Below are 22,157 nucleotides of genomic sequence, written 5' to 3'. Positions count from 1 at the left end.
TGCCCGGTACAATAAAATATTTTCCTTAGTAAATGTCTTTCAACCCCTATAAAGATTCAGAATCTAATATAGAAATGAAATAAATCAAACATTATTATTGTTAATTTTCAATTACATTTAGGAATAACCTACTCTTACTTAACACTCAGTGTCTATAATATTTAAAATAATCACCATGTTAAAGAACATGATAGTTTTCTGATTCCAATTTAAAATGTGTTTTCATTGAAAATGTTAAGAATTTTATGAAAGTTGTAAATAATACTGTTTAAGATAAATTAAAACAAATACAGAAAACCATAAGTTATCAGGTTTATTCAAGTTATATACGTAAACACTTGGAAATGTTTCACTTCTCATGTCAAGCAAACTAAATCACTTAAAATAAAATCTGAGTATTTTACACAATCTAAAGTGCTAGAAGAAATTTAACGGTTGTAAATGAGGCTGACTAGGATTAAAGTCTGGCCAACCCAAGTTAAATAAACCAATATTAATCAAAGGACCCTGGGCAACTGGAAGAATGATTTGTTAAAATAGATGTTTTAATAAAAAGTAGTAAGTTGTGCAACTATTAATAAACATAAAGGCTTACTCACTTCCAAGCTGTGACTATACAAAGATATAAATATATAAATGTTCACAGCACCATTATCCATCATAGCTTAAAAACGGAACCCAAACCATCAACTTGTTGTTGGTGGATAAATGGATAAAACAAACTGTGCTATATTCATAAACTGAATACAAAAGAAACAAACTATTGATAAACATAACAGATGAACCTCAAAAAAATTATGCTAAGCGAAAGAAGTACAACACAAAAGGCTACAGATCGTATGGTTCCAAAGATATTAAATTCCAGAAAAGTGAAACCACACTGAGAGAAAGCAGATCTGCAGCTGCCTGGGGCCAGGTCAAGGGAAGGGACTGACTAAAGGGCAGAGGAAACGCCTTAGAATGACATGTCTGGATCACTGTGGCAGTTACACAACTGTACGGGCTTCCCATGTGGCTCAGCAGTAAAGAACCCGCCTGCCAACGCAGGAGTCACAGGCGGGGCTAATCCCTGGGTCAGGAAACTCCTCTGGAAAAGGAAATGGCAACCCACTTCAGTATTCTGGCCTGGAAAGATCTCATGGGCAGAGGAACCTGGCAGGCTACAGTCCATAGCGTTGCAAGAGAGTCAGGCAAGACTGAGCGAAAATAACACCACCACAACTATATAGTCAGCAAAAATAATCAAACTGAACACTTAAAATGAGTGAATTCTTGTGCTATACTTCAAAAAAGATTTTAAAAAATTCTGATTAAGACATAAAGGTTTATTAAAAAATAAGTTCTGAAATTTGAAAATAAAGTTTAAAATTAAGTTTCCACCTCAAATAGCCATAAATTGTCTTTTCTCTGTATACAGATTGCCTCCGAAGGCACACAAAAACACAAAAGAATCCTTCACCAACCAAGAGATGTAGGTCATTATCTTACTCTGTCCATCTTTCAAGTTTCCTCTAATATACCATTATTCTTACAATTTTTAATTCATAAAAAATTTCAAGGTCTAACAAACCACTAGAAAGCCTGTAAACTTAACTATTTACTACTGTCTCACCATTTCACTCTCCCAATTAAACCTAGACAGTTCCTCAAAGTGGGTGGTATGGTATACTCCATAAGAGCAATGTATCATCTGGCAGACAGTGAGAGGATAACTCATAAAAAGCAAAGAGGTCAGAATTCCTACATACCAAAACAAATTTCTGAATGTTTCTTTTGCCTAACTGAACTGATAACAGAAATAATAGAAGTCAGAGACTAAGATGTGCAGTTACTGTTAAAATAAGGAAAAAACACTGAGAAACTGTAAACAAAGCAGAAATTTGTTCCTTAAACTTGAAAAGCTGAATGCAAATATCAATACTGTGAGCTAGACACTGGTTTGCCCTAAAAAATTTTTCACATGTAATATAAAATAACAAGCTATAATATGACAGCATAGAAGCTACCTGTATATATAGTATACAGACACATACACTGAAGACTGCATAAGTCCTCAAACACGAGCGTGAGAGTAGAGCCTGTCTCACGCGCCCTGCTCTCACTCCACGTGCTCTCTCCCACGCCATGCCGTCAGGCTGCTCCAAACACCTATTTGCCATCCCAGGTCTGGGACTGCTGCTTGGTCAAGCATCGACCATCATAATATTCAATCCTGCTATTAACAAAAGGAAATGGTTTGCTAATACTCTAGTTTCCCAAAATGTCCCAAAAAAGACAACCATCAAGTATTACAGTTACAGACAAAAACATTATAAAAGACATCAAGTTTTCACCTGCAGTATCAAAAAGTCCAAGAGTATATGGCTCTCCACCAATCATAACTGTGACAGCATAGTTGTCAAAAACCTAAAACAGAAAAATATGACACTGTTAGTGTGCAAGGAGATTGTCAAAACAGGACAGGACAACTCTTAAGCTAAAACAAAGTTTCCTTCCCAAGACTCAATCCTCTCTCAGTCCATATTTCTTCTATGACCAACCATGCCATCTAAGCCCTTTCATGACCTAACAGTTCTTCAAAAAAAAAGTGACAGAAGATGCATTCTGGTATGTCTGCTCCACCCCAATCGCCCAGATAAAACGCCACAGAAGGGTTAGTGGTATGGCAGGAGTGGAGTCCGCTGGTTATACAAAATGATACAATTCAAATTTGAAACTTTCCAGACAGTAATTTCAAGTTTACCTAAATCTGCAATCTAATTTCTAAGAAATTATTCTTCACAGACCATTTCCTTTTAATACAGAATTAAAACCTCCTAGATCCATGATGATCTTTTTCCTTTCAGGGTTCAAGACAAGAGCAGCCTTGCTGCAAACAGGGCCCATTAGAGAAGAACATACGTTCCCTCAAGTCACGCAAGGAAAGTGTCCACAAAAGGCTGGCAGACCTTTTGTTGGGACTGTATGAATAAAACTCATGTTACTGGGTACAAACCACATGACCTGAGATACTTTCTTTGAACTGAGTATACTTAAGGATAATATATAGGTGTGTGTGTGTGTGTGTGTGTGTGTGTGTGTGTACACTTAAGGATACTGAATAGGGTATACTACTTGTAAATAGACTGCAAAACCCATAACAAACAAACTCAGTATATACTAATATATATAATACATACATACATATATATATATATATATATATATAGCTTGTACTAAGTAATTTGTAAAAATGGGAGGTAACTAAATGAAAATGAATGAAATCAAAGTTCCAACAAATAAAAAATGAATAAAATGAAAAAAGACCCAACACTAATGCATGGACTCCTCTGAATTATTAACAATTTACAATTAAAAAGCAAGGCTTTCTAGCCAAGAGAAGGATGGTACATTCTAATATCAGCTCTGCTTAACCCTAACCCTCTGATTCATGTTTTAGTAGACTGGATTGTTGGGAGCTTGTTTAAATGTGTAAAAAAAAAAAAAGAGTAGACTAGAAGAAAGGGCTTGGGAGAGGTGGCAGTTAAAAAGAAACTCAGTTCTTGACAACAAGAACAAGGAAGTAAAAAGAATAAAGTTAAGCTCCTATTTAGGTTATTTTCTTAAGTCATACCTAACCGTTTTCCAGAGATCCACACGCAAACACATACATAAAACACCCACAAGCTCTCCTTAAACACCTAGACTCAGAAATCACGTTTGTATGAAAATAACTTTAAATGGAAACTGAAACACAGACATTCTGATAGCCTTCACTCAAGATCCACAAAACTGATCTATCTCTAAAGGTCCCCTAAAAGTCCCTTTCAACCTCAGAACTTCTTTCACTTCCAAATATCTCCAAATGGGCCAACTCAAAAATATTCATGTTTATAAATATGATTTCTCCCCCTCCAAGAAACCCTAGTTTTTCCTCCTATAGCCTGAGCCTACCTCAATCACTATCTGCCCTGGGACATTACAGACTTCTAATTACAATCAAACATAATTACCAAACCTTTAACCTGTCACCACCCTCTTAAAAATACTCTCATCTCTGAAAATTAATCTGAAGTAATCATAGATTTTCTTCCTTTTCACTTCCAAACAATACTAATCCCATATTAATCATACACAGGTGCTCTGTAACCTCTAAAATAGCTCACTTAACAGAGGTGGTTGCTGCCAGGCCAAGCCTAGCTCCTCTCTCACCACAGAATGGACATCTATCTTTAACATAATTATACCACTGGATTGGTCAACCAACCTGGGACAAAACACTGGATCCCCAAACACATTCACAATGAGTGTTACTCTAAATAACTCTCTCTCTCTCTCCAACTTCAAGATCTTTGTTATCCCCATTTTCCTTCTACTCTTCTAAGGAGCTGATACAAAGCATTATGTGCAAGAGAACTCCATAGGCTTCTGTTGATGTTCTCATAAGAAAAACAGGTCTTCTCTACCTCTAAAAGCCAGTCTGGAGCTCCACTACTTCAAGGACAACAGCTCCATAAGCTTTTCTTCTATTCCCTAAGGAGAACACGTAGACACATACTACTTTCCCTGAAGTTACAAGGCCCCCCCAAATTCATCCCAAAGAACTCCAAGCACTGATTAATCATTGGCCAAGATATCAAAAAAAAGTCACCTCATTCCAAGATGTAGTGCATACTTCTCCAAACTGAGACCACCACTCTTTAGAAGCTTGTCTATTGGAGTTTTGCCTCCCAGCACTTCTTGCAAACCCTTCTGTCACCCCTTCTGACTTTCCACTGATTTTTCAGCTGTTTAATTTTAAAGTGTACATAATTTACCCATGAGAAGTCAAGATCTTTAAAAACAGGAAACAAAGGCAGACAACAGAAAAATTTCAGTACACACAGAGAAAGTTTTCAAAAGGATATCAAATTATAATACATTTCACTAACAGATGGAAGCTTTATACTTACAGTCGGTACATACTCAGATGGAAATTTGTTTGTTGTGTAGGATATCAGGAGACACGTTTTACCAACGGCACCATCACCCACAACAACGCACTTAATTGTCTGCATCGCTGAAACAGTTTTGTATCCACTTTAAATATTTCAAATTTGATGATGACCTACAAAAAGATTAAAAATACTTCTCTTAATTATTTGTTTTTCTTCAATTAGCAACAGACTCACACATTCACAGCAATAACAGAAGCAGTACCTCAACTACCACAGCTAGGAGAACCAAAAAAGAGAAACAGTGATTTGCAAATAAGAGTCAATTTTCTTAAGCTTCTGATCCTTGGTTGTTTTTGACTTAAGTGTTTTTCTTAAAAACTCAAAAGGAACATAAACAGCAGCACAGTTCTTTTTATAATGAAAGAGAAGAGGCTATTTCAGAATGAATCCCAGTTAGTATGTCAAGTGTTATTTTGTGCAACTTTTCCTTCAGTTGTATGTGCCCCCACACGCGTGTATACACATATGTGTACTAGACTGCAAACAAAGGCCACTGCTTCAAAGAATGCTCCCTTTACCCCAGCTAAAATGGTTACTCAGGCCATAACCAACAAGCAGCAGAGCGCAATCACCTCCCCCACCCAAGAGACGGGCATGAAGAGCTGGACAAAGATCACCGTGATCCCTGGTCTCAGTGGCTGCTTCAGCACCAAGGTGTCAAGCTACTAATTCAATATTTATGGCATGAAGAGATCAAAATCTAGACTTTTAAAATGAAAATGATCACTCTAAAACATTCTAACTTATAAGCATATACAATTGCTTTAGCTTCTTTTACTATAGTCCTCCATTCTAAGATGCTATTGATTACAAATACACCAAAGATTTATTAATTTTATCAATTCTGAGATGCTTGTTTTTATACTTAAGCGTTTCTAAAATCAGAACATATCTTTACCAAAAGTTCCTTACACTTGTTACCAGCTATTTTACCGCAATATGTTGACACCTATGAAACTGGGATGTATGATATCTTAGTGTCACTGGAAAATCTTAAGTTTTTCTGAAAGAATAAAAAACACCACTACCTATATATCTATTTTTAAGATTAAATTCTTTTTCTTATAATTCTGAAGGGATTACAATTTCTTGTTAGCTAGAGATGCCACCTTATTAACATAAAAATGTCAACAGAATTAGAAGCCAGGTCTATATGCTCCTATAGTAACCTCCGCAACTCTTAACTTAGGCCTGTTAACATCTCTGTATATATATGAGGAATGGGTAACACACAGGAAATATACCTTCTTCCATTCTTCATCAAAATCATCTTGACTGCATTTCTCTTTATTTAACCTCCTTCTACCTTTCTCTTTTCCCTGTAATGCACTAGAGAACAACGCACTAGCATACTCATACTAGGTTAAGGATCTTGACCCCTAAACTAAATCAAATTATTTATCAAAATAATCACACTACACCAAGTACTAAATTAATTCTAGAGAATTATTCGAGAAGAATGTCTTCTACTGATTAATAAAAGCGAGAAGAGAAAACAGGAATAGCTGTCTTCTCCTGGTTCCTCAATCCACCTCTGAAAAACAGGATAGTGCTTAGTCGCTCAATCTTGTCTGACTCTTTCACAACCCCATGGACTGTAGCCCACCAGGCTCCTCCATCCATGGGGATTCTCCAGGCAAGAACACTGGAGTGAGTTGCCATGTTCTCCTCCAGGGGATCTTCCCAACCGAGGGATCAAACCGGGGTCTACCTGCATGGCAAGCAGATTCTTTACCAGCTGAGCTACGAAGGACTGCTAAAAAACAAGGTCTTCTGTAAAATTTATTTCCAATTCAGAGTGAAGAAAAAAAAGGTAAGCAGAGACTTGTGATCATCCTACAGAATTATCTTCCCAAAAATAAATTATGCCTAAAAAATAAATTTCAAGTTCAGTTCTTGCATCTTCCATGTCTCATGACCATTATGGGTAATTTCATTTTACATAAGAGTTTAATCATAAACACTGGCCAGAAAGTAAGGTTTGAGCAGGGTAGCAGAGACTACTAGCAATTGCTCCTCTCTTCTTTAGTAAAAGAATTTTACTGGCACATATGGCTCCTAGTAAAGACATTTCCTAAATTCTTGTGCAGTTAGATGTGACCAAGTTCAAGCAAATGGGGATGGAAACAAAGCATGTAATTTTCAAGACCAGCCTTAAAAACAAGGGAAAGAGTTTCTCCTGTCCCACCTGGCCTGTAGGCTAGAATACATCATAACAGATGCGAAAGCAGTCACAGTGAACCAAAGACAGAAATTATAGCTAAGGATGAGTAACACAATAGGAGAGGCCAGCCCTGCATTACCTTCCAGGACTTTTACAGGAGAAAGAAACTTTGCCGTCCTTAAGTCCCTAGTATTTTGGACTTCTCAGTTATAACAGCAGAACTGAAATCCTAATCTCTGTATTTCACAGACTCTAAGACAACGATTTTTAAAATACATCCTAAATTTAGAGGTGTTAAGTGTAGAAGATAGTCCTACAATTAATAAAATGATGGTAATATTTGGATTTATCGAGTAACTTTATAGTAAACTTGACGACCTTTGAACTTTGTCTTAAAAACACCTAAGATAAATACTATTGTTAATATAAATGCTATTGTTAAATTTTAACTGTGGTTAAAACTGTCATCCTTAAATATGATGATCCTAATCTTCAGTCTACCTACGGTATTCACTTTTAAGACTTATAACTCATACAACCTAGCAAATACAAAATCATCAGGCCATTTCTAAACTTGAACCTTCTCGTAAAGGAAGAGATAACATTTTTTAAAATTTCACTAAAATTCTCTAGGAAATAAAGAAGAAGTTTAAAACAAAAGGTTTCCATGACTAAAGACACAAATACCACTGCCACATGGCTAAGTCACAAACTGTAACAAGCTATGATGGAGAATGTTAAAGCTGGCCTACAACATTCCAATGAAAAGAGAAGCTATTAATAAATGTATTAAAAGAGAAACATTTATATCTAATTCAAGTTGAACTCCTTTTTTTTTAATTATAGGTATATTAGGAAATTTATCAAAATGAACTGTCTTCAGGACAGACATTTCACAAAGAACAGATTTAGGATACTGGTTCTTTATATTCTGCATGCATGCTAAGTCACTTCAGTCGTGTCTGACTCTTTACAACCCTATGGACTGCAGCCCGCCAGGCTCCTCTCTCCATGGGATTCTCCAGGCAAGGATACTGGTGAGGGTTGCCACTTCCTACTCCAGGGGATCTTCCCAACCCAGGGATCGAACCAATGTCTCTTATGTCTCCTGCACTAGCAGGCAGCTTCTTTACCACTAGCACCATCTGGGAAGCCTTCTTTGTATGGTGAAAACCTAAATTGTGGTACCTCTGTCTCTGATACCATTAAGTATAAGAAAATGCTAAAAATGCCCACCAGGAAACATAACTGTTGAGCAAAACATACAACACAAGTTGTATTAGAGTAAGTCTACAATGTAAGTTTAGAAACAAGGTAACAATATTTCAAATTGGCTAAGTCGGCTTCTCCTCTGAATATAATTTTTAAAAATATCTCTGCATTGTTAAGAACAAAATCACTATCTGAGGAAGATCTTTAAGCTTTTCTGTTGAAAGATAATGGAGACTGAACTCATGTGAGATAAATGGGATCACAGTTTGGCCAGATCACTAAACATTACTACTTTGAGAACTTGTAGAAGTCTGGATCTTTTTTGAGCAGGAAAAACAGCCCCCAAACCAATCAGGCGCTACTTTTGCATCCTGCTTAGTAAGCTGGAAACAATTTCCAAGCTACATAAACTTAATACATAACATGATGATAATTTTCCTAACTCTGAAATCAGGAAAACCTTCGGTTTTAATCTCTGCTCAGCACTTACTAGTGACCTGGGCAAATTTCTTAAATCTCTTTTTGTTTCAATTTTCTCATTTAAAAACAGAACTAATTTAAACCAACACCTTGCAAAGTTGTAAAGATTAAGTAATATTAAATAACCTGGCTCCTAGCACATACTCAATATAAGTGAATTCCTCTACCAAGTAGAGGAATCAGTTAAATCAATCCCATCACACCTGTTTTCATCCAAAGGCGCAAAACTAGCACTGCACTTTCTTCTCTCTTTAGTAGACTGTTACCTAATCAAAACTTTTCACACTTTACCCAAAAGAGGCACATCAAAAACAGGCTAAAATAAACTGATTATATTTGCTATTATTTATTAATAGCGAATGACACACACAAAAAAACAAGAAATCCACCCAAATATTTCTTCTTCTCCTGAAGACTCCCATATTATTTCTTTCTGAATTTCCTGCACTTTTCTCTATTTACAGAGCAGTCCTTAAAACCAAGTTACTTAACAGGTGTTAACAATATATTTTAGGGAGCTTCCCTGGTGATCCAACGGCTAACAATCCATACTTCAAGTGCAGGGGGCCTGGGTTTGATCCCTGGTCGAGGAACTAGATCCTACATGCCACAACGAAAGATCAAACAATCCCACATGCCACAGGCAAGGCCTGGCACAGTCAAATAAATAAATATATATTTTTTAATGCAGCTTTAAAACAAAACAATGTAATTTTGGTATGGGATCAGACCTAGTCAGGTTTCCCTGCTGGCTCAGATGGTGAAGAATCTGCCTGCAATGCAGCAGACCTGGGTTCCACTCCTGGGTTGGGAAGATCCCCTGGGATTACAAATCATCACTGCTCACATGCAAACTGATGAAAATCTGACAACTATTCATCTAAAACAATAAAACAGCCAGTTATTTTACCTTCTCCCTGCTGGAGATACAAAAGTAATTTCCAGGTGGACAATTAAAATCTAGTGGTAGGGTGTGAGAGCTCCCCCTTCTGGTCACCTGTTGTTGTGCTCAGTTCAGTTCAGTCGCTCAGCCGTGTCAGACTGTGACCTCACGGACTGCAGCAAGCCAGGCCTCCTTGTCCATCACCAACTCCCAGAGTTTACTCAAACTCATGTCGATTGAGTCAGTGATGCCATTCAACCATCTCATCCTCTGTAATCCCCTCCTCCTCCTGCCTACACTCTTTCCCAGCATCAAGGTCTTTTCAAATGAGTTAGTTCTTCCCATCAGGTGGCCAAAGTATTGGAGTTTCAGCTTCTGCATCAGTCCTTCCAATGAATATTCAGGACTGATTTCCTTTAGGATGGACTGGCTGGATCTCCTCGAAGTACGTGCTGTCATGTTCAACTCTTTGCGACCCCATGGACTGTAGCCTGAGACCCCACAGACTGTAGCCCACCAGGCTCCTCTGCCCATGGAATTGTCCAGGCAAGAATACTGGAGTAGACTGCCACTTCCTACTCCAGGGAATCTTCCTGACCCAGGGCTCGAACTTGTGTCTCTTGCATCTCCTGCACTGGCAGGTGGATTCTTTATCACTAGCGCCCTATTCCCTGATAGCTCAGCTGGTAAAGAATCCCCCCTGCAATGCAGAAGACCTGGGTTTGATCCCTGGGTCGGAAAGATCCCCTGGAGAAGGGAAAGGCTACCCACTCCAGTATTCTGGCCTGGAGAATTCCATGGATTGTATAGTCCATGGGGTCACAAAGAGGTGATTTTCACTTCAACTCAGCGCCACCTGGGAAGCCTGACTCCAGCTTAAATGAGGTTTCTGTTTAGCAATGTTCACACTGTTAATACCTTTTATAATCTCTTTTTCCTGTTATACTTGAATTCAGCCTCTAAATCAGCAATTCCAAAACTATTACCTCAAGCAATCACTGTCAGGATTACCCGAAATGAGTTTGTTATCAATTCAGATTCCTGGACCCTCACCCCAAATAAACCAGATCTCAATACTCCCTATGTAATTCTCATGTACAGAGAAGTCTGAGAACCACAACCACATATGATAACTAGACAAAAAATACCAGTTACAAAAGAAGGCAAACTAAAATAAACACTACAGGCATTTAAATCTCCAAGAAGTGAGTTTCTTAAAAGTAGAATCCAAATTATCATTGTAAATTATCTGTATCAACCAGGTATTTAGTAACACAAAACTCATGTTGGATACTGAAAGATCACGAACCAAGATTCTTCAGAGGTGCTTTAATACTGGTTCAACCTAAGTGTTCTCAAATAACAGTGCCAGTGCCAACACTTATATAGCACTTACTCTGTGTCACATACTGTTCTAAACATATTACACATATTTCACATGCCAACCTCTCAACAACTCTGAGGTACGTACTATACATCCCTGTTTCACAGGTAAGAAAAGGAGGGTTCAGTGAAGTTAAGTAACTAAACCAAGATGACTGAGCCAGTAAATGGCAGAACTGGAATTTAAGCCCAAGCAGTCTGTCAAGGTTCTGCTCTAAAACTCTATACACTATACCACTTTCTCCTGAGAAGTGACATTAATAAAAACAAACATGTACTTTTTCACTACAAATGAAGTGGCACGTAGATGACAGTTGCCAGCATTAGACAGAGGAAGCCAGAGGAGGAGCGAGGAAGAGGGTTAAGTTCATTTCCTATTTCTTCACCCTGCAGACAACCACTCAGTCTTTATTGGGGAGAAGGGAAGCGAGAATTTGTTAAGAGAGCGAGTTCACTCTTCCCCTTTCTATCTCTATACTCACAAATCTTCCACTTCTTAGGCTTTCTAACCTGACAGTTTAGCAATCTATCAGAAATCAGTTGCGGAACCTGAGCTAAGAGCACTGGTTCAGAAGTCAGACTGGCTCTACCACTCTAGCTTATGTGACCTTAGGCAAGCTACTTAACTGCTGTTTTCACTTATCTCAAAAATGAAAATAATAATACCATTCTCATAAAGTTGACTGAAGAAGATAATATATGTAAAGAAGTAAAAGTGCCTGGCCTCCAATAAATGTTTAGTAAGTGTTTACACCTACTCTTAAATGAGTAAAGTCTTTACTACAAATGTAGTCAAATTTAGAGTTATCATTACAAAGGTGGTCATTTCAGAGTCAAGTTCCAATTTAATTAGGACTATTCTGCAAAGCATTTGACATGTAATATTAGTAATTTCATGTATTAAAATGTCACCAGATGACCCACAGATGGGAAGGAAGTAGGGACAAGGGAAGAGACTATTTTTGCAACATACATAATGGCAGCTTCAACAATATGGAGCAAACTGGGCCAGACATGTTTGTAAATCTTATGTTAACTCTGTCAAATTTAAACCATGTCAAATCACTGTAACAGCAAAGAGGCTATGTGGTACCAATTTACCATTCTGCTATCCAGAGTGGCTAGAAAAGTCATTCTGCACGAAGAGCTAAATACTATTTCTTTTTAATAATGAAGTTCATTTGTACCATAACTTGGAATTGGTTGGTGTTGAGCAACTTTAGGCACAAGAAATGACTGCCAATCATAAGGAAGAAAAATTGTGAAATAAGGTGATCTTCTACATTCCTTCCCAGTATCTATCACTCTTCCTGACAGCCACACCAAAACCTTTCTCTTAGGTTCTTAAATGATTTGGAGGTTCAAACTACCCTTCAAGAATCTCTAAACTAAAGTCCCTTTAGTTTTCTGGGATTCCTGAGCTCTATTTAGATTTAAAGAGACTATGAGGGACTTCCCTGGTGGTCCAGTGGCTAAGACTCTGAGCTCCCAGCGCAGGATCCTGAGTTTGATCCCTGGTCAGGGAACTAGATCCCACATACTGCAACTAAGACCCAGCCCTGCCAAATAAATAAATATTTAAATAAAAATAAAGAGACTGGAACTCTCTCTTTAGCATCATTATTAGCTAGATGCCAACTAAACTCCACCAGACAATGCAATCCCTGAGGAAAAGAATGCACACAGGGGAAGGAAACAAAGCTCCCAAGCCACAGCTGCCTCGTCTGCCATGGACCATCATTCTAGGCATGAGGCACAAAGAGCATATGAAAAGATTTGGGGCTTAAGCATTTGCTAATAAGCATGTTTTGCAAAAAAAAAAAAATATGTATTCTCAATCAGATTATTATATCCCTTATAAAACCATGTGAAATATTAACAGTAAACAGTGTGAATAAAACCCATGTCTAATTTTTGCTATTCACTGTGGTAAAAATAACTAGTCTTTGTGCAGGATTCCTGTCACAGAACTCCTAAACCCTTGAAGTTCCCCTAAATGATAGCAGTATCTTTTGTCATTCATAATGAGCCCCTTCCTAATAGTGACTAGGAAGGGGCCCCTGGATACCCTTGGGATGGGACTGCTCATCGGAAAGGCCAAGCGAGAAGGTTAGAATTTTCAGCCCTACCTGTCAACCTCAGCAATAGGGGATGGGGAGGAGGGCACTGGAAACTGAGCTCTGTGAAAACTGTTGAACAAGAAAATTTAAGAGAGCTTCCAAGTTAGTCACCACATTGTGCTGGAGAGTGCCTACCTGGAGAAGACCTGTATTCCATACCCCAAATCTGCCATCAGCCAGGCAGCAGGGTGGATAGCCTCAGTACCCTACTGCAGCTGCTTGCCTGAAGCTGAGGCAGTCCTGTGGGGTCTACGCTAATTCTGGGAGTTACGTGTTAGAATGGAATTGACAGAAGTGATATCAGTAAAAGATACTACATTCACACTAACACAAAATACACCCAAAGTAATACTCTTTTCATCTGAAATACAGTTCCCCCTGAGGCAACCCATTTTCATACTTAAGATACAGGAAAGAGACATCAAGAATCAAGAGAATAAGAACCCTGAGTAACAATCCTTCCTTATGTATATGATGAAACAGCTGCTCTGGTTACAGGATTAGACAGAATAAATAAAATTGGTACCACTTGTCTCTCCTATCAAATCCAGTCACTTTTAGAGAACATGGTGTATATAACCTTTTGCAGTTCTACCCAAAAATCCTATTACACCTCCGCCCTAGATGCCTTTCTCCCCCAAAACAAGCAATATACAGTAAAAACCTAGAAAGGAACATTTAGTTTCAAACTAAATTTAAGACTTCATCCAGTATTACTTAAAAGAACCCAAATAAAGAATATGATTTTTCTTCAAAATTGGAATATTCCTTAATGAACTGAATCTCCCATCATTTTGCAGATATTCTGGCCTAAACGCAAAGGACTTGCCCCCGTGCCAGATAGTTAACACCCATGTATCCTGAGAGTCTTTCCCAACTCTTCAGAATTCAAGCAAATACATAACAAGTCACATAAATACAGTTCTTTTTGAACTTGATAATCTATTTTCAGAGTCCTAAGTAAACAGGAAATCATCTTAGAAAACTTTGGTGCTCACTCAAAAGGTCAAAACGATTCAACTACTGCTCAAACTTATCTGCTCTAACAAATCCAAAGACGCTTAATATGATCACATGGTTTGCCTCAGTTTTCAATAATAAATGTGTGCATTTCAATTTGAACAATAAATTAAAATCAGAATTCTACAAAGTAACTTTCTGTTAGTAAATAGCAGACAACCCTGTGTTGGGAGAGTGTCCTCAGGGGTCTCTTGTGGTCCTAAGCATCTTCTAGGTATGCTAAGTATGCAAGGCCCTGATCACTCTATCCAGATCATGTCACAGGGTTATGTCTGCAGCAAACAACCTTGAAGGTTACAGGAAAGCCTCCCTCTGGGACAAACAGCAAAGCTGCCTTCCGCATGCTACTAAATAGCAGGTTCCCTAACCTTGGTGTTCCTCAACCATGACACAGACCCACTGCATCTCCCATCTAGAAGTCTTAGGGGTAAGCAACACAGCACACAACACTCGCATCTCCTGCTGCTGGCTGTGGTTTAATTAAATTCGTTGTCTCTGACCCATGTTTTCTGCCAGCATCCGTAAAACAATACAAGGCTAACATATCAGCTTTTAAGGGGAGTAAAATAAAATCCCCAACCCTGTTTACTTAATTGACTGAGCTCTAGGAGAATGACTTTGTTGTGCACTTAAGTTGTGCAAGTAAATATCAGAGGAATTAGATGATTTCCTAGAATAATTAACAGAGTAGAGGCTATGTTACCAGGTCTCGTATCTTATACAGTATCCAAAAGTTTTCTTTACAGAAAACCCTCCTGAAATAATAAACATTTTTTACACCTTGATCTCCTCACTCAAGCCAGTACATGTTCCCTAAGAGCTGAATGGTTGTTTCAATTGTGTATGTTCCAACTTCCAGGTGTCTGTTCTAATAGGAAGAAATGAGTGAAGGCCACAATCCTCTATCAAGAAAGGTGGTAAAATAAAAATAAGAACATATTTGTTTTGCTTTAAATAAAGGTAATAAATCTGCTATTTTTGCAAAAACCAAACCTTATTTTTTTCTATCCTTAAATAGCTGTGAAAGTCAAAGTATTAGTCACTCAGTCATGCCGGACTCTGTGCAACCCCACGGATTGTAGTCCGCCAGGCTCCTCTGTCTGTGGAATTCTCCAGGCAAGAATACTGGAGTGGGTTGCCACTCCCTTCTCCAATCTTCCGACCCAGGGATCGAACCCAGGTATCCTGCATTGAAGGCAGATTCTTTACAGTCTGAACCACCAAGGAAGCCCCTAAATAGCTGTGAGTACACTTATTTTCCCCCAAAATTCTACTTACTCACTTCTAAAATTAAGTCATTATATAAAGGACGAAGTCTCCTGGTACACGTCTGAGAGCCCTCTTGTTGCTTTTTTCCTCTTGATTTTTTAACATGAGATTGGCAAATATATGTAAAATTCACACCAAAATTAGTCAAAGAAATCAGGCAAACAGACTTGAGCAGAATGTGGTAACACTACAAAAGCCTCTGATTGCTGGAAAGGATAATGGGTTTTTCTCCCCTCTCCTAAATGTACTTTCCAGATGTTACACAAAAGAAAAGTATCTTTGGGCAAAAACATCTCAAATTCTTCATGTATCTCTCCCCTACAAAATGTCTGCAAAATTTCTAATATCTCCAGCTGACAATTAGATGAATTAACATATGCAAAGTGTTGAAAGGCAAACATTAGGCCTTCATTAAAGCAATTACTCAATTCTTCCATTCTCTGCCACCTGTGAAAGAAATTGATATATATTGTGAAACCACAACCTACATGAGACAGTAGAGAAGCGGGTGCCAAATTAAGGTTCTCTGGGTACTTGAGACAACAAAAAAATGAAGCAACTGTCAGAGAAAAAGTGCTGACAGTAGCACTCATAAAATGAAAAGATTATGATCCTATGTGGTAAAAAGATGTTTTCAGCAGGGCTCGAAGTTTGCTGTGTCAGCTTCATTTCTGAAAATGACTTCAGACATGTCTGATCCAGTAAGAACGGGAGTCCTTATTTTTAGAACCTTGCTGAGTTTTCCTTCCTCAAATTAGCAAAAATTAAGGGATGCTAGCCAAAGTAATCATTTTTTATTCTTTGTGGCTCAAAAAAAAAAAATTTTTAAAAATTAGTTCAATTAGTAAGTATCTACTAAGCTATATAATTTCTTTTTTTTTTAAGCTATATAATTTCTGAGTGTAATATATTTCAAAACAATTTGGAAAAATGAAGATGCAAAAATGTATAAGAGTACTAAGAATCTGATTAGAAAAGAAGGGTAATTACAATAAGATTTTCCTTCAAAATATTCAAGACTTGTAGATTTATTCATTCAACAAACAATAAGTGCCAAGCACTGTCCTATACAGAGCCATTCCCCCCATGCCTGGAACAAAGTTCATATCCCCTTGGGGCAATAATCAAGTGGTATATACAGACAATAAGAAAATAAGTATCACCCCTGCACAATCTTCCTTCATAATATTAATACGGACACCCTTAAATGCAGTTTTCCTGTTCTGGTCTCTTAATTAAAGGCAACATGATTCTGTTCTCTTAATTAAGAAAGGGCAAGGAGATATTAAAACACACTCAAATCTCCCCTCAGTTTCCTGCAAAAGGTCAGATAACAAAAGACAGAACATTTCACAGATCCCAAATCTCAAATCTAAATTTGCTACAGCTCTGAGGTCTGACAACCTAGGCAAAAACAGGAATGAAACTGCTCAACTAAGTGTGCATCTTACTAGGTCCATCTAATCAATTGCCAATTGCCTGATATTATTTAAATTATCTAATACAGTTTGGTGCTTATTTGAATATCTGTGCTTTTATCCATAAAATCTCTCCAAATCTTGGATGTCTAGCCTTACAACTCATTCTATTTCTAACTTCCCACCCCAAAATCCCACCTTATCTGAAACACATTCCCTAACTATTGCAGCTATCAGAAACCACCCAAATTCTCTAAACTTCCATGGCAAGGCCCTTCTTAGCTCTTAAATTTCCTATTTCATACTCTATCCCTTTCACTCTTCATGCTCTAGCTATACATGTTTCGCTATATTCCTCAAACATGCCAAGTCCTGTCCTGCCTACAAGTCGTTATACTTGCCAAATAGTCTTCCCCTGTTCACAACAACCTTTGACTTCTCATCCTTCAGATCTCAGCTCAAATCATCTCTTCAGAAAATTCTCCCCTAAACACACTATGTAGAGTGTACTATCCAGCTCCCTCCCTCCTTACTTCCATCATATTATCCTGCTTATTTCCATTATAGTACAGTCATAATCTATAATTATCTTGTTTATGTTATACTGCAGTAAAGGAAGACAGGGAAAAAATAAGGAAATCTCTGCAAAGGCAGGGACTCTGCTGTATCAATACTGGACACAGTAGGTACTCACTGAACAAATGTAAAACACAACTAAGCACTTAATTATGTTTTTTTTAGTCACATAAGTTTGTGTTTATTCTAAAAGAGTTTAAGCTCTCTGAGAGGGAAAACTAGGCTTATACTTTTTTATCTCCTTCCCAAGGCACTTAATACAGTACTGAGAAAGAACTGAAAATTTTAATGTATGTAATCCCAGCAAGTTACTTCACTTCCCTACAATAACATCTAACTCACAAAACTGCCACAAAGAGAAACAAAGCAATGTGTATAAAACTATTGATTATCACCTGGTAGAGAGTAAACAACTAATCTGGCACCTTACTTTTATCCCCAATTATAATCTGCAAAAACCAAAATGGCCCTATGAAAAAGATCGTAACCACTGTTGTGAAATGAAAGTATCTAAATACTATATATAAGAAAAATCCTTGTTTCTACTTGACTAGGTTAGGGTTGGTTTCCTTTCTGAAATCCCCTCACTCTGATCTCAAAGAACAGCTTAAACTAAATGCCACATTTGTAGTTTAAATTCCAATGTCACATTTGTAGCAAGAGCTTTTGAATGTTACAGAAAGGGTTGCAATCCACCTTTACTTAAAGAAGAGACAAAGTAACAATTAATCATGCAACAATTATTTAGCAAGTCTCTAATAAACCCAAGAAAACAATACAGAGGAGTCAGCCACAAAATCTTTCAAGTCAAGTAGCCCATTAGGGATTTGGGGGGCTTCCCTGGTGACTCAGTTGGTAAAGAAACTGCCTGCAATGCAGGAGACCTGGGTGCCATATCTGGGTCAGGAAGATTCCCCTAGAGAAGGGAATGGCAACCCACTTCAGTATCCTTACCTTGGGAACTCCATGGACAGAGGAGTCTGGTAGACTACAATACAGTCATGGGGTCGCAAAGAGTGGACACAATTGAGTGACTAACACTTTCACTTTCAGCCCAAATTTTACATTTCCATTCCTGTGTGACTTTGGGCAAGCTAAACCTCTTTTCAAGACCTTGTTTCTCCATTAAAAACAGAAATAGTACCAACATCACAGGTTGTAATAATTAACTGAGTTACTCCTCTGTACAGCACTTAACACTCAAATATGAATGCTTTTTATCACTGTGAAGTGGCCCAGTGTGCTGTGTGCAAAAGTCGCTTCAGTGGTGTCTAACTCTTTGTGACCCCATGGGCTGTAGCCCACCAGGCTCCTCTGTCCGTGGGGATTCTCCAGGCAAGAATACTGGAGCGGATTGCCATGCCCTCCTCCAGGGGATCTTCCCAACCCAGGGATCGACCGCATCTCTTGCGTCTCCTACATTGGCAGGCAAGTCCTTTACCATTAGCACCACCTGGGAAGCCCCGAAATGACCCGGATAAGCAGTTAATTCAGAATCTAATTAAGCAGTCTTCTACAGGGGGTTGTGTTTATACTCCATCAAAACGCAAAGTGAAAGTCAATGATATACCCTTGAAAATAAAATGTGGATTTTACATTAGGACATGATACACAAAGCAAATTTTTGCTTCCAAAAAGTATCAGAAAAAATAAGGAACAAGCTCCCATGTGTAGGCCAGTACCTAACAAAATTTAATATATACATTCTTTGATCTGGCAGTTCCATTTCTAAGACGTTCTCCAAGTATGCAAAGAGGGAGGCACAAACATATTACCACAGCCTTGTTTGCAGAAGCAAAATGCACACCAACAGGGGAACGGTAAAAGAGGTTTTATTACGAAGGAATATCACGCAACTATTTTAAAAGAATGACCTATAGTGACTGTTACGGGACTAAATTGTGCCCACCCCACAAACTGATATGCTGAAGTCATAAACACCAGTAACTCAGAATATAACTGTCAACAAGATGAAAGACAACCCTCAGAATGGGAGAAAATATCTTCAAATAAAGCAACTGACAAAGGATTAATCTCCAAAATATACAAGCAGCTCACACAACTCAACATCAAAAAACAAATAATCCAATCAAAAATTGGTGGAAGACCTAAACAGATATTTTTCCAAAGAATACATACAGATGGCCAAGAGGCACATGAAAAGATGCTCAACATCACTCATTATTAGAAAAATACAAATCAAAACTACAGTGAGGTATCACCTCACACTGGTCAGAAAGGCCATCATCAAAAAATGTACAAATAAATGCTGCACCGGACATGGAGACAAGGGAACTCTCTCTTGCACTGTTGGTGGGAATGTAAATTGACACAATCACTCTGGAGAACAGTATGGAGGTTCCTTAAAAAAACTAAAACTGAAAATAAATAAAACTAACCCAGCAATCCCACTACTGGGCATACACCCTGAGAAAATCATAATACAAAGACACATGTACTCCAATGTTCACTGTAGCACTATTTACAACAGCCAGGATATGGAAGCAACCTAAACATCCATTGACAGATGAATGAATAAAAGATGTGATACATATGTTGGATCATCAAAAAAGCAAGAGAGTTTCAGAAAAACATCTATATCTGCTTTATTGACTATGCCAAAGCCTTTGACTGTGTGGATCACAATAAACTGTGGAAAATTCTGAAAGAGACGGGAATACCAGACCACCTGATCTGCCTCTTGAGAAACCTGTATGTAGGTCAGGAAGCAACAGTTAGAACCGGACATGGAAAAACAGACTGGTTCCAAATAGGAAAAGGAGTATGTCAAGGCTGTATATTGTCACCCTGCTTAACTTATGCAGAGTACATCATGAGAAATGCTGTACTGGAGGAAGCACAAGCTGGAATCAAGATTGCCGGAGAAATATCAATAACCTCAGATATGCAGATGACACCACCCTTATGGCAGAAAGTGAAGAACTAAAGAGCCTCTTGATTATTTTTTTTTCCATTTATTTTTATTAGTTGGAGGCTAATTACTTTACATCATTGCAGTGGTTTTTGTCATACATTGAAATGAATTAGCCATGGATTTACATGTATTCCCCATCCCAGTCCCCCCTCCCACCTCCCTCTCCACCCGATCCCTCTGGGTCTTCCCAGTGCTCCAGGTCCGAGCACTTGTCTCATGCACCCAACCTGGGCTGGTGGTCTGTTTCACCCTAGATAATATACATGTTTCGATGCTGTTCTCTTGAAACATCCCACCCTCGCCTTCTCCTAGAGTCCACAAGTCTGTTCTATACATCTGAATCTCTTTTTCTGTTTTGCATATAGGGTTATCGTTACCATCTTTCTAAATTCCATATATATTCGTTAGTATACTGTATTGGTCTTTATCTTTCTGGCTTACTTCACTCTGTATAATGGGCTCCAGTTTCATATGTCTCATTAGAACTGATTCAAATGAATTCTTTTTAATGGCTGAGTAATATTCCATGGTGTATATGTACCACAGCTTCCTTATCCATTCGTCTGCTGATGGGCATCTAGGTTGCTTCCATGTCCTGGCTATTATAAACAGTGCTGCAGTGAACACTGGGGTGCACGTGTCTCTTTCAGATCTGGTTTCCTTGGTGTGTATGCCCAGAAGTGGGATTGCTGGGTCATATGGCAGTTCTATTTCCAGCTTTTTAAGAACTCTCCACACTGTTTTCCATAGCGGCTGTACTAATTTGCATTCCCACCAACAGTGTAAGAGGGTTCCCTTTTCTCCACACCCTCTCCAGGATTTATTGCTTGTAGGCTTTTGGATATCAGCCATCCTGACTGGCGTATAATGGTACCTCATTGTGGTTTTCATTTGCATTTCTCTGATAATGAGTGATGTTGAGCATCTTTTCATGTGTTTGTTAGCCATCTGTATGTCTTCCTTGGAGAAATGTCTGTTTAGTTCTTTGGCCTATTTTTTGATTGGGTCATTTATTTTTCTGGAGTTGAGCTGGAGGAGTTGCTTGTATATTTTTGAGATTAATCCTTTGTCTGTTGCTTCGTTTGCTATTATTTTCTCCCAATCTGAGAAGAGCCTCTTGATTAAAGTGAAAGAGGAGAGTGAAAAAGTTGGCTTAAAGCTCAACATTCAGAAAACAAAGATCATGGCATCTGCTCCCATCACTTCACGGCAAATAGATGGGGATACAGTGGCTGACTTTATTTTTTTGAACTCCAATATCACTGCAGATGGTGACTGCGGCCATGAAATTAAAAGACACTTACTCCTTGGAAGGAAAGTTATGACCAACCTAGACAGCATATTAAAAAGCAGAAACATTACTTTGTCACCAAAGGTCAAGGCTACTAGTCAAGGCTATGGTTTTTCCAGTAGTCATGTATGGATTTGAGAGTTGGGCTATAAAGAAAGCTGAGCACCAAAAAATTGATGCTTTTGAACTATGGTGTTGAAGACGATTCTTGAGAGTCCCTTGGACTGTAAGGAGATCCAACCAGTCCATCGTAAAGGAGATCAGTCCTGGGTGTTCATTGGAAGGACTGATGTTGAAGCTGAAACTCCAATACTTTGGCCACCTGATGCGAAGAGCTGACTCATCTGAAAAAACCCTGATGCTGGGAAAGACTGAGAGCAGGAGAAGAAGGGGATGACAAAGGATGAAATGGTAGGATGGCATCACCGAC

General features: G+C 38.3%; 1 protein-coding gene across 3 annotated transcripts in view; it reads right to left on the bottom strand.

The window, feature by feature from the left end:
• CDC42 (cell division cycle 42) overlaps nucleotides 1-22,157 on the bottom strand; it is a 50,444-nt gene that overhangs the window by 14,467 nt on the left and 13,820 nt on the right. For all 3 annotated transcript variants that reach the window (XM_020874520.2, XM_020874519.2, XM_070458880.1), the window contains exons 2-3: nucleotides 4,932-5,086; nucleotides 2,334-2,406 (exon numbers count right to left, since the gene is read on the bottom strand). In XM_020874520.2, coding sequence (XP_020730179.1) covers nucleotides 2,334-2,406; nucleotides 4,932-5,036 — 178 coding nt within the window. In that variant the 5' untranslated portion in view covers nucleotides 5,037-5,086. The remainder of the gene's footprint in view (nucleotides 1-2,333; nucleotides 2,407-4,931; nucleotides 5,087-22,157) is intronic.

Source organism: Odocoileus virginianus, chromosome 30 (assembly GCF_023699985.2).
Source record: "Odocoileus virginianus isolate 20LAN1187 ecotype Illinois chromosome 30, Ovbor_1.2, whole genome shotgun sequence".
NCBI lineage: Eukaryota > Metazoa > Chordata > Mammalia > Artiodactyla > Cervidae > Odocoileus > Odocoileus virginianus.
The sequence above is the reverse complement of the archived record's forward strand: the minus strand, read 5'-3'. Positions and strand labels throughout refer to the sequence as shown.